Source organism: Haematobia irritans, chromosome 4 (genome assembly GCF_050003625.1).
Source record: "Haematobia irritans isolate KBUSLIRL chromosome 4, ASM5000362v1, whole genome shotgun sequence".
NCBI lineage: Eukaryota > Metazoa > Arthropoda > Insecta > Diptera > Muscidae > Haematobia > Haematobia irritans.
This window is the reverse complement of record NC_134400.1, coordinates 145,389,697-145,400,680: the sequence shown is the minus strand read 5'-3', so window position 1 is coordinate 145,400,680 and position 10,984 is coordinate 145,389,697. Positions and strand designations below refer to the sequence as shown.

The 10,984-nt window shown below is 32.9% G+C and overlaps 3 protein-coding genes across 3 annotated transcripts; all 3 read right to left on the bottom strand.

Annotated features, from left to right (window-relative positions):
• Positions 1–777: 777 nt before the first annotated feature.
• Positions 778–2,166, bottom strand: LOC142235796 (uncharacterized). The gene has a single exon (XM_075307054.1). It carries the CDS (start codon positions 2,164–2,166, stop codon positions 778–780), a length of 1,389 nt encoding a protein of 462 aa, XP_075163169.1.
• Positions 2,167–3,150: 984 nt separating this feature from the next.
• LOC142234650 (uncharacterized) lies at positions 3,151–5,178 on the bottom strand. Its single transcript, XM_075305814.1, has 6 exons — positions 4,948–5,178; positions 4,402–4,820; positions 4,217–4,328; positions 3,976–4,163; positions 3,758–3,911; positions 3,151–3,702 (listed from the first exon to the last, which is right to left on the bottom strand). The coding sequence occupies exons 1-6, from the start codon at positions 5,042–5,044 to the stop codon at positions 3,239–3,241; spliced, it is 1,434 nt and encodes a 477-aa protein (XP_075161929.1). The 5' UTR covers positions 5,045–5,178; the 3' UTR covers positions 3,151–3,238.
• A 3,886-nt stretch (positions 5,179–9,064) lies between these two features.
• LOC142235795 (uncharacterized) lies at positions 9,065–10,783 on the bottom strand. The gene has a single exon (XM_075307053.1). It carries the CDS (start codon positions 10,781–10,783, stop codon positions 9,065–9,067), a length of 1,719 nt encoding a protein of 572 aa, XP_075163168.1.
• Between the last annotated feature and the right edge of the window lie 201 nt (positions 10,784–10,984).

Genomic DNA, 10,984 nt, shown 5'->3' with positions numbered 1-10,984 from the left:
AAGTTTCCTTAAAATTGCTTCAGATTTAAACGTTTCCCATATTTTTTTACTAACATTGTGTTCCACCCTAGTGCATTAGCCGACTTAAATTTTGAGTCTATAGATTTTGTAGAAGTCTATCAAATTCTTCCAGATCGAGTGATATTTAAATGTATGTATTTGGGGCAAACCTTTATATATAGCCCCAAACACATTTGACGGATGTGATATGATATCGAAAATTTAGATCTACAAAGTGGTGCAGGGTATAATATAGTCGGCCCCGCCCGACTTTAGACTTTCCTTACTTGTTTTTAAATCGATTTGTTGTCTAATTATTACAATACTATGTATCTCATAGTTACTAACTATTTCTTGTGCTAAATGTAATGCTAACATAAGGATATGTAATTGACTCGCTCCAATGACATTTCCATGTTAAGTTCACCAATTAAATACATGACGAGTAGATTTGGGAGTAAGCAGTGGTACTTATTGGTGATATGTTAATTGTATAGTCAATAACTAGTTACTTGAATAAGCGGGTTCTGAAGGAAGGCACTCATACTGGCACATTTATCCATAATAAAGTAGGCCTCTTATTTAGAGCAGCAATCATTTGCTTTCATTTGATTCTCTCACTCTCTTGTCTTTCGTTATCTATCTCCATCGCCATCGTTTTTACAAATTTTTTACATAGAAACACATGATCGAAACGCCCTATTTCACGTCCATTCTGTGAATTATATTCCAATATTTATTCTTTGTAGAAGATATAGACATTAAAATTAAAACTATCTAATTGAATGTATTGGGAATACGATTTTCGCGTTTTACTAATGGCTGTCGGTTCATTTTAAAGTTGATCAATTCTAGAGCAAATACCAGGCACGAAATTAAAATTGCACTACAATAAAATGTGAAGGGAGCATAGAAAAACGCCAAGGTTAAATATGGTTCTTGGGGTTTCTCATCCTCGAAATACTTGAGTTCTCCACTTAAAATACCCAACCACTCTGTATCTTCACATGTTTTCCACAATAGTCCCGATTCCCAAAGATATTGCACATAGCGAGAGAATAGCTCGGAGTAGGGTAGATTGTGACGAGCTGAAATATACACTGGTGTTATGTAAATAGCCGTAGGCATAAGATATACACGAGGAATCTTCAAGTGTTTCTGTTGGAACATGTAGAATTTCAATTTATCATGAAAGCCTCCCAGTACAACATGTGTGCTTAAATTTCGTCTCAATTTATCAATCGTAAGCCCATCTTCGATTTCACAAAGCGACAGCAAAGCAGGTGAATTCCAATACGAGTCCTTAAATGAATTTAGGTCCATTTGTGTTATGGGAAATCTTAAATTTGTAGCGGCCAATTCCTCGAATGTGCTAATCTGACGTTCGTAAACGTTTGCCACTAAAAAGCTTGCCATGAAGCACAAATAGAGATTGATCATAATGAAGCTATAAACGAGGAGCAGTATGCAGAATAGACGAAACCGCCATGATTTAATTGGAAATGGAATCTGAGACTGGTACAAGGACACACTGCAGACATACAAAAATGACTTCGAAAAATCCCATCTATTATATTTCATATAAGCGAATCCGGCCACTCCAAAAGAGGCTCCAATTATTGCCAAAGTAAATAGTAGCCATGTTTTAAAATCATAGGGTTTATTCAAATAGTGATAGACTGGTATAGGTTGAGCATGTGGAACAGCAACATTAGCACGTCCTTGCCATAGAACTAAGCTGGTGTCGAAAGAGCGATTGGGATATGTTATAAAAGGGAGAAAATCCACTTTGCCTTCCTTGAGAGCCTCTGTAAGCATATCCTCATCGTCACTGTTATAGTTGTGAGGATATTCACTGAAACTGAAATTGAACTGTCGTATGAAAGTTATCAAATATTTGTACATGTATCCGGCATAGACAGTTCGACCCTCTTTATCAATGAAACGGTAACATCTCGGTGGACTGGAACTTATGGGAAATTTGATAGGATACTGATGAAAATTGCGCATTTCTTCTTTGGTGTAATAACTCTTCAATGATGACACCATTATCACCTTCATTGTAGGGAATTTATTGTAGGTATATAGAGATGTTCCAGTATAAAAGAGAACCTTTGTAAAGCCAAAACTCCAACAGATGTCAGAAAAACCGCTTAACTCATACATGCTAGCGTTTTTTACAATCCATAGAATATAGGCTATAATGAAGTTTCCTCAAATGACTTTTAGTTATGTTAGCCATATTTTCGAAAGATCGTATGAATCGTACTTGCGAAAATCCATCATGGGATTTACCATTATTTTGAATGCATGAAGTTGAAGTTGTGGAAATTGTATATTGATGATCTACACAGAAAAAACTAAAAATCGTTTTTAATTATTGAAAATGGCCTGAGATTGTAAACTCAATTATTTTTTTTATTAATTTTGGGTTAATAAAAAAATTTGTAAACTCAATAACCCAATTTGTATTTTCAATTATCTAATTATTTTAATTACCAAAATTGTAAATTTAATCATTGTAGGTAATTAAAATTTCTGAGAATATTTAATGTTGAAAGTAATTATGTATGTTGTTGAAACCATAAAAATATTTTAATAAACATGGTTATTAAATTAATTAATCAAATAATTGAAAACGTGAAAATGTTCAATTATTGGCATTATTAAATAAATTACGCCAATAATTGAAAATATTCTTTAACAGTAATAAACTGCATTAATTAATTTGATAATTGAATAATTTCTCTCAATATAATAACCAATTTGGTTTATTCAATTACTGCGTTTATTAAAATTATGGAATTATTTTAATAAACCTAATGTTACTATCAATTACCGCAGTGATTAAAAAATTAAAATTACTGCAGAAAAACCTAGCCTATTTTTAGGCTCTACCTAAAAAAACACGTTACAATCATTTTTCTTAAATCATTTTATTAGTGATTATTGAAAAGATGTATAAATTATACAAGTACAAGATGTATAAATTATACAAGTACAAATTATGGAAAAAAGGAACAAACTTAACCTAATAACATTTCATTTATAGTAAAGAAAATAAAAAGTTAGACAAAATAATATTAAGTTAAAGAAGTTCACATGAAATTTCATATAAATACCGATTTGTGTGTCTAATATAATTCATCAATGTAATTACGTGTATTTGTTATTATTTATATTGAATTTGTAATTCATAAATATAATTATGTTAAACTTCTAAACTTATATTTCACAGTCAGTTGTTTTTAGCCAATATTTCATGTTTTAATGAACATGATTTAGCGTATTTTTTAGATGTGGGTAGATTAAAAAGGAAAAGTTGAATAAAATTGTAAAATACATCAGATTCTTCAGGAAATTGAAGATTAAATACGAAAAATATCTTAAATAAGGTATCAAAGGCATCCAGTACTGATAAAAAGTTGTATCTGTTATTATCAAAATATACTAAAACAGACTTAACATCATTAATTTCACCTATCATAAGCAATCTAGGCTGTATATTTTTCGCTTGCAATTTGAGGACGTTAAGTTTAGCTTCAATCTCTTCCATTGAAGTTCCAACAACAGCAAACCCCTCCTGCGACTCAACCACCGTGCATCGTTTACGGAATTTTGCACCAGATTCATCTGTTTTAGATCTCTGTTGAGGAGGTAGTAAATGATGAAGGTACCACAAAAGCGAAAAGTCTCTCGAGTCTAAGAAAATGGAAATTATTACTTTGTCTGTGATAAAAAAAATTACAATACCCACCTGTATTCAATGTAGTGAGATTAACCAATTTATTTGAAATATGCGCTTGCGATATTTTGGTCCTCATGACGTATGCGAATTTATCAGAATATTGTGTCCATCTTTCTTTGAAATCTGCTGCATGTGGATATTTTAGTGCGAAATCTATATTAATCTGAAAAAGGAAGAAAAAATCAATTTTGTATAAATATTTAAATATACACTGAAATTCTACTTACCAAGTTAACACCAGATTTAAAAAAGTATTCCGGCCACTGCTGGTAAATTTCGCCATTGTGTTTGGATTTAGCAATTTGTTGAAATCGTAAAGGCGCGCATTTTCGCCAATAAATATCGAATTCTTCATTTGAAATACCATCACTGCGAAGAATTTGAAGAATTGGTCCGTAGCTATCCTCGGGTATAACTTTACAAAAGATACAATTGCAGAAAATATACGTAATTATTTTAAGTATTTACCGTTTTCAGTATTTTCGTTTGATTCAATTTCTTTAAGAACGTTTCTTGATGCCCTTCTATTGTTTGATAATTTATTGTATATTTTTCCCCTTTTGCCTGTATTATAGAATTCCTGAAGGAGAAAAATTGTAAAAAATACATGTGGAAGCATTCAAAAATTTTAGGGTTTTAAGTAAAAAACTTACAATTTGCTCTGAAGGAAAAATAGAGCATATTTGGTTTTCAATTTCCGTACATTCAGATAGTCCGCATGTAATTTCAGAGCTCTCGATGTATTTTACAATTGTATTAATTAATAAACTTCGTTGCTCTTCATTAAAATATGAATACCTGGAGTAATATTTTAAAAGTTCCTTTCCATTTGAAGTGTTCGCTAAAATTTCATCGACTGAAATGCCCTGCGATTTTAGCTGCTTATTCTCTAAAGAAGAAGGTTTTAATGATTCTTCCGGAGGTTTATCAAATGTAGTTCCAGAAGCTTTCCACACCTTTAAATTGTATTCCAACATGGCTTGTTGACCAATTGTCATATTTGTTATTTTGTAGATTTTATCTATATGTCTTTGCTCAAGGATTTTGAGAACATTTATATCTATATCTTCAGCTGAAAATATTAGATACATTTTAAAGTATACATTAGCTTATATAGGAATATGAAACACATATACTCAAAAAAAAATAGAAAATATAATTTTTAAATAAATTTTTTAACTAATATTACCATTACTTACCAAGAAAAATATCATACAAGAAGCCTAAATTCCATTTTGTCAGAAGTTCTTTAAGGTTGGGTTGTTCATTCATTACAGTATCAATAAACACTTCCATAAAATTCCTTGAGTTTTAGAAAATTTTTGTTGTGCGAAGTTGTGGTTGTTTCAATAGGGGGGCCAACTATATCCCCGAAGTTAATTAATGTAAACGTGTTTTCAGTCCCTTCGCATTCAAACGCTGCGTAATGAGTGCTGAAAATAACTTTAAGTTTATTACAAACAAAATAAATACTATTTGATTCAAGCTGAACTATGTAGCAAATTCTATACATTTCAAAATCTGACGTGAACTTCGCCACAATCTTTTGAGTATCATATCTATAACCCCAAATATCTGCTTGTAAAAAAATTTTACACTTCTCCTTAGGTATTTTTAGATATGCACAAATTTTATTTATTATTTTTGAGTTTGTAAGCGAATTTTGGAAATTATTTTCGGAAAATTTCTCCTCATTAAATAAATAGCTAGCAAATTCCAATTGTTTTTTGTGCGAAAAAGATTTTGCAATATTTTTCCTTGAGGTTATGATATGAGCATAAATTTTGAATTCTCTATGTTTACCTTCGTATTTAAAGCTCCAAAAATTTCGAGGAGGTCCACTTTGTCTCAAAATGGTAGGATAGTGGGTAAGAAAATGAAATTTTGGCGTAAGAGATTTTTTAAAAAGTTGTTGGTAGCCAGCTGTTAATTTTTCAACTTTATTTTTTATTTGATTAATGAGTGAGTTCGATAATTTATAACAGGTTAGATCATCAATTAATTCAAAAAAAGTTAATAAGAACTGCCATACTTTGTCCCCGTTCATAACATATTCGCCAAACAAAATTGTAAAATAGTGGCAAAATGCCATCATCTGTTTAGCTGACATTTTAAGTTTGCCACTATCTATTTCTGCTTTTTTAATACAAAGTTTTTCATTGCCTTTATCATGTTTGGGATATCTAAACGTACTTAGTCTATCATTTAACGAATTCAGAGTAACATAGTCCATATTAATAAAGTATTTAATAGCTTCAGTTAAAATATTGTGGCAAACGCCTTCGAAAACATCATGCATTAAGTCCACTGCGAAGTTTTCTGTACAATGGAAGGAGGGAATTTCGTCGAAAGGACAAATGTCATTTATACCTACATCCTCGTAAAGTAAGCCCCTTTCATGTGCATTTCTATAATTAACCCTATTTCTGAAAAGCTGTATGTCTTCGGACGACTCTTTTTGTGCATTACATTTTTTCATTAGACAAAATCTGCAAAAATAATTTGCTGAAAATGATTTTGCAAATCCTAGAATTGAATTTAGGCCTAAATTATCGCCAAGTAAAAGTCCCATTATGAAATGTACCCTTTTGCAGCCATCTCCCGTCTTTATTTCAACCCCTTTCAATTCCAGCTGTTTTAATGTATTTACTAGTGGTTTTAAGCAGGCACTTCCGTGTTGTTTCAAATCATTGGACTTCACAGAGAATGCCAAAAAAAATGTCATCCAGTTTAGATGATTTTTGTGGTGGGCATGCGAAACTATAATAAAAGTTGCACATGTTATTTTTGTTTGCTTTGGCTCCAAGGGGGTTATCGATGCCGAAATCGTCGGCATATAGAAAATACGGAATTAAAAATTTTCCCGGATATAAGCTGCGTTTCTGTTTCCAAAGTTGACCCTGAACAAAGTTTGTGAAGTTGGAGTCATGTTCAAGCATTTTTATATGATTTAGTACAAGTTCAAGATAGTCGTTATGTTCAAAAATTGTTTTAAACTGAAACTCCAATGGCATAATTGCTGCATTGATGTTTATTTTATTAACATCTTTTATATAATGCACATTCCCAATTAAGTTTTTTTCTCGAAGTGATTTTAGTAATCGAGACTCAGTATTATGATTATTGAAAGTTGTTCGTATATCTTTTATCACATCTGACAAAGGATACTTTTCTGAATCGGATGAGGCTTGACTTTCTTCAATCAACTTAAGAAAAGGATTAAGTACCAAATTTTCGGTTAACATTCTAATAGAATAAACATCTGAGCGAGACAAATTTTTAAACGTATGTAATTTTACCAAAAATCTAATCACCGAGTTACTCACTTCATTTAAATTATTTTTATAGTCGTAAATCTCTTTGTTATTAGCGCTCGTTGTAATTTCTATTAAAGATGTAGTATCAATATTTTCGAAAGGTGAGCACGGTAGAGAATTATTTTCCATTTCTGGTGGGTTTAATTTATCCCTGCTTCTTTTAAAATGACGCCCCAAATGCTTTTTAAATGTATTTCTCGCAGAAAATTTTTGATGACACTCTCCAAATAAACACTCATAAATAACACCCACTGGCAGTACGTGTTCTTTCAAATGTTTAAAATATTCAGGTATTTGCCCAAATTTTTCTTCACACAAAAAACAATTAACGTTCATTTTCTTATAAATATACTAACTTCAAACAACTTTTACACAAATAATTAAAAACAAACACCTGTATTAAATGCACAATTGGAGCAGTTGAGATACCATCTAATTCGAATGAAAGTTAACGTCGTTTTGATGTATACAGAAAATGATCAACATTTGGTGTGTTTGTTTACCACAAAAAAAAACGCAAGTGATGCCAACTTTATAATAATGCGTACACGCATTATTTTAGAATAAAAGTTATTGTGGTGTACTTAACCGTTCCCCAAAATCTGACATTTCCTTACTTTAAAATTTTTTTTGTTTAATTTAAGACAAGTGCAATTCACACAAATGATGACTATAATTTCACTGATTTTGAATTTTGCACCAAATAATCCATTGTTTTAATTTTACTTAAATTGTACTATCTTGTAACTTTGTAAAACATAGCGCTTACAACATTTTCACAAAATTTTACTACAACACACACTGAAACAAAAGCAGGCTCGGTTCCAAAGATTTGGCTTTACACTAATGATTTTGGTATTGATTGCGACCCAAAGAAGCGGAGAATTCGACCTTCAAACGCTCCAATAACGCCATATAATAGTCACTGTTGATGGTTTTGCCCTTCTCAAGATAATCGATAAAAATTATTCCATGCGCATCCCGAAACAACAGAGACCATTACTTTGCCAGCGGACTTTTGAGTCTTTCCACGCTTCGGAGAAGGTTCACCGGTCGCTGTCCACTCAGCCGACTGTCGATTGGACTCAGGAGTGTAGTGATGGAGCCATGTTTCATCCATTGTCACATATCGACGGAAAAACTCGGATGTATTACGAGTTAACAGCTGCAAACACCGCTCAGAATCATCAACACGTTGTTGTTTTTGGTCAAATGTGAGCTCGCGCGGCAACCATTTTGCACAGAGCTTCCGCATATCCAAATATTGATGAATGATATGACCAACACTTTCCTTTGATATCTTTTAGGCCACTGCTATCTCGATCAACAACATTTTACGGTCATTCAACATCATTTTGGGGATTTTTTTTGATGTTTTCGTCGGTAACCACCTCTTTCGGGCGTCCACTGCGTTCACCGTCCTCCGTGCTCATTTCACCACGCTTGAATTTTGCATACCAATAAATTATTGCTGATTTCTCTGGGGCAGAGTCCGGAAACTCATTATAAAGCCAAGTTTTTGCTTCCATTGTATTTTTTTCCTTCAGAAAACAGTATTTTATCAAAACACGAAATTCCTTTTTTTTCATTTTTTTCACAATAACAATAGTTGCTTCACAAAAGACGCTCTATCTCACAAACTAATTGACTTACAGACGTCAAATTTTGACACGAATCATTTGAAGGTTGGTACTATATAAAAATAATATGCATTTAATACTAGCGACGCCATCTATGTGTCAGACCGGGGACTTATCAGCCAACGTGTTAGCTCCCATATAAATGTATCGTCCGATTTCGATAAATGGGGTCAGATTGCGTTCATTTACAAACCGATCGTCGTCAAATTTACCACAAAATCTAAAGTTTCCCTATAGGCAACATTGGGAATGAAAGGGTTAATAAGTTTAAAGTTAACTTCACAAATGCATTTGTATTTTAGTTAAATCAAACATTTATTCTTTGCAGTAGATATACACATTAAAATTAAATTATTAAATTAATATATAATCTCAGTGAAAGTATTTAAGAGGCGGTTTTCGCATTTTGCATATTTAAAATTGATCACTTCTAGAACAAATACAAAACACGAAATAATTACAGCAGTACAATAAAATGTCAAAGGTGCATAGAAAAATGCTAAGGTTAGGTATGGTTCTTGGGGTTTCTCATCCTCGAGATATTTGAGTTCTCCACTTAAAATCCCAAACCACTCTATATCTTCAAATGTTTTCCACAATAGTCCCGATTCCCAAAGATATTGCACATAGCGAGAGAATAGCTCGGAGTAGGGTAGATTGTGACGAGCTGAAATATACACTGGTGTTATGTAAATAGCCGTGGGCATAAGATACACACGAGGAATCTTCAAGTGTTTCTGTTGGAACATGTAGAATTTTAATTTATCATGAAAACCTCCCAGTACAACATCTGTGCTTAAATTTCGTCTCAATTCATCAATCGTTAGCCCATCTTCGATATCACAAAGGGACAGCAAAGCGGGAGAATCCCAATGCGAGTCCCGATAGGTATCCAGGTCTAATTGTGTTATGGGAAATCGTAAATTTGTAGCGGCCAATTCCTCGAATGTGGTAATTTGATGTTCGTAAACGTTTGTGACTAAAAAGCTTGCCATGATGCACAAATAAAAATTGATCATAATAAAGCTATAAACGAGGAGCATAATGCAGAATAGACGAAACCGCCACGATTTAATTGGAATTGGGATCTGCGACTGGTACAGGGTTACACTGCAGACATACAAACATGACCTGGACAAATCCCATCTATTATATTTCATATACACGAATCCGGCCACTCCAAAAGAGGCTCCAATTATTGCCAAAGTAAATAGTAGCCATGTCTTAAAATCATAGGGTTTATTCAAATAGTGATAGACTGGTATAGGTTGAGCATGTGGAACAGCAATATTAGCACGTCCTTGCCATAGAACTAAGCTGGTATCATAAGAGCGATTGGGATATGTTGTAAAGGGAAGAAAGTCCACTTTGCCTTCCTTGAGAGCCTCTGTAAGGACTTCCTCATCGTCACTGTTATAGTTGTGAGGATATTCACTAAAACTAAAGTTGAACTGCCGTATGAACGTAATCAGATAATTGTACATGTATCCGGCATAGACAGTTCGACCCTCTTTATCAATAAAACGGTAACATCTCGGTGGACTGGAACTTATGGGAAATTTGATAGGATACTGATGAAAATTGCGCATTTCTTCTTTGGTGTAATAACTCTTCAATGATGACACCATTATCACCTTCATTGTAGGGAATTTATTGTAGGTATATAGAGATGTTCCAGTATAAAAGAGAACCTTTGTAAAGCCAAAACTCCAACAGATGTCAGAAAAACCGCTTAACTCATGCATGCTAGCGTTTTTTACAATCCATAGAATATGGCTATAATGAAGTTTCCTCAAATGACTTTTAGTTATGTTAGCCATATTTTCGAAAGATTGTATGAATCGTACTTCCGAAAATTCATTATGGGATTTAACATCGTTGTGAATGCATGAAGTTGAAGTTGTGGAAATTGCATATTGATGATCTACAATAACGATAACCATAAAATTGTGAGAAAAATTTTCATATATAACTTGTGTAGTTACAAGAGGGTCTGCTGCATCTAGGTTTATGTCACTGAACTTGGTAACAATCATTACGGGTTTATGCTGATTCTTCAGCAAATCTTCGTATTTCATTTCAGGTTTGCTAATCAGCAAGATCCACTCAAGCCCTAGATCGGTGCTCATATTTTCTATTATTTTAATAACATTATCGTCTGTTGCAGAACCATATGTAAAACAAAGTACTAAGAACGCCAAAAGTATTTTTAAAAGCTCCATTATTGCTTCCATAGTTATTGCGCCACACTGAACGTTCTATTAATGACTGCCGATATA

Coding starts and splice junctions, on each gene's coding strand:
- LOC142235795 (XM_075307053.1), bottom strand. CDS start 10,783: ATGAAATACGAAGATTTGCTGAAGAATCAGCATAAACCCGTAATGATT.
- LOC142235796 (XM_075307054.1), bottom strand. CDS start 2,166: ATGTATGAGTTAAGCGGTTTTTCTGACATCTGTTGGAGTTTTGGCTTT.
- LOC142234650 (XM_075305814.1), bottom strand. CDS start 5,044: ATGGAAGTGTTTATTGATACTGTAATGAATGAACAACCCAACCTTAAA. Junction 4,329..4,401: donor TTTTTCCTTCAGAGCAAATT/GTAAGTTTTTTA, acceptor TTTCTCCTTCAG/GAATTCTATAATACAGGCAA. Junction 4,164..4,216: donor AAACGAAAATACTGAAAACG/GTAAATACTTAA, acceptor TCTTTTGTAAAG/TTATACCCGAGGATAGCTAC.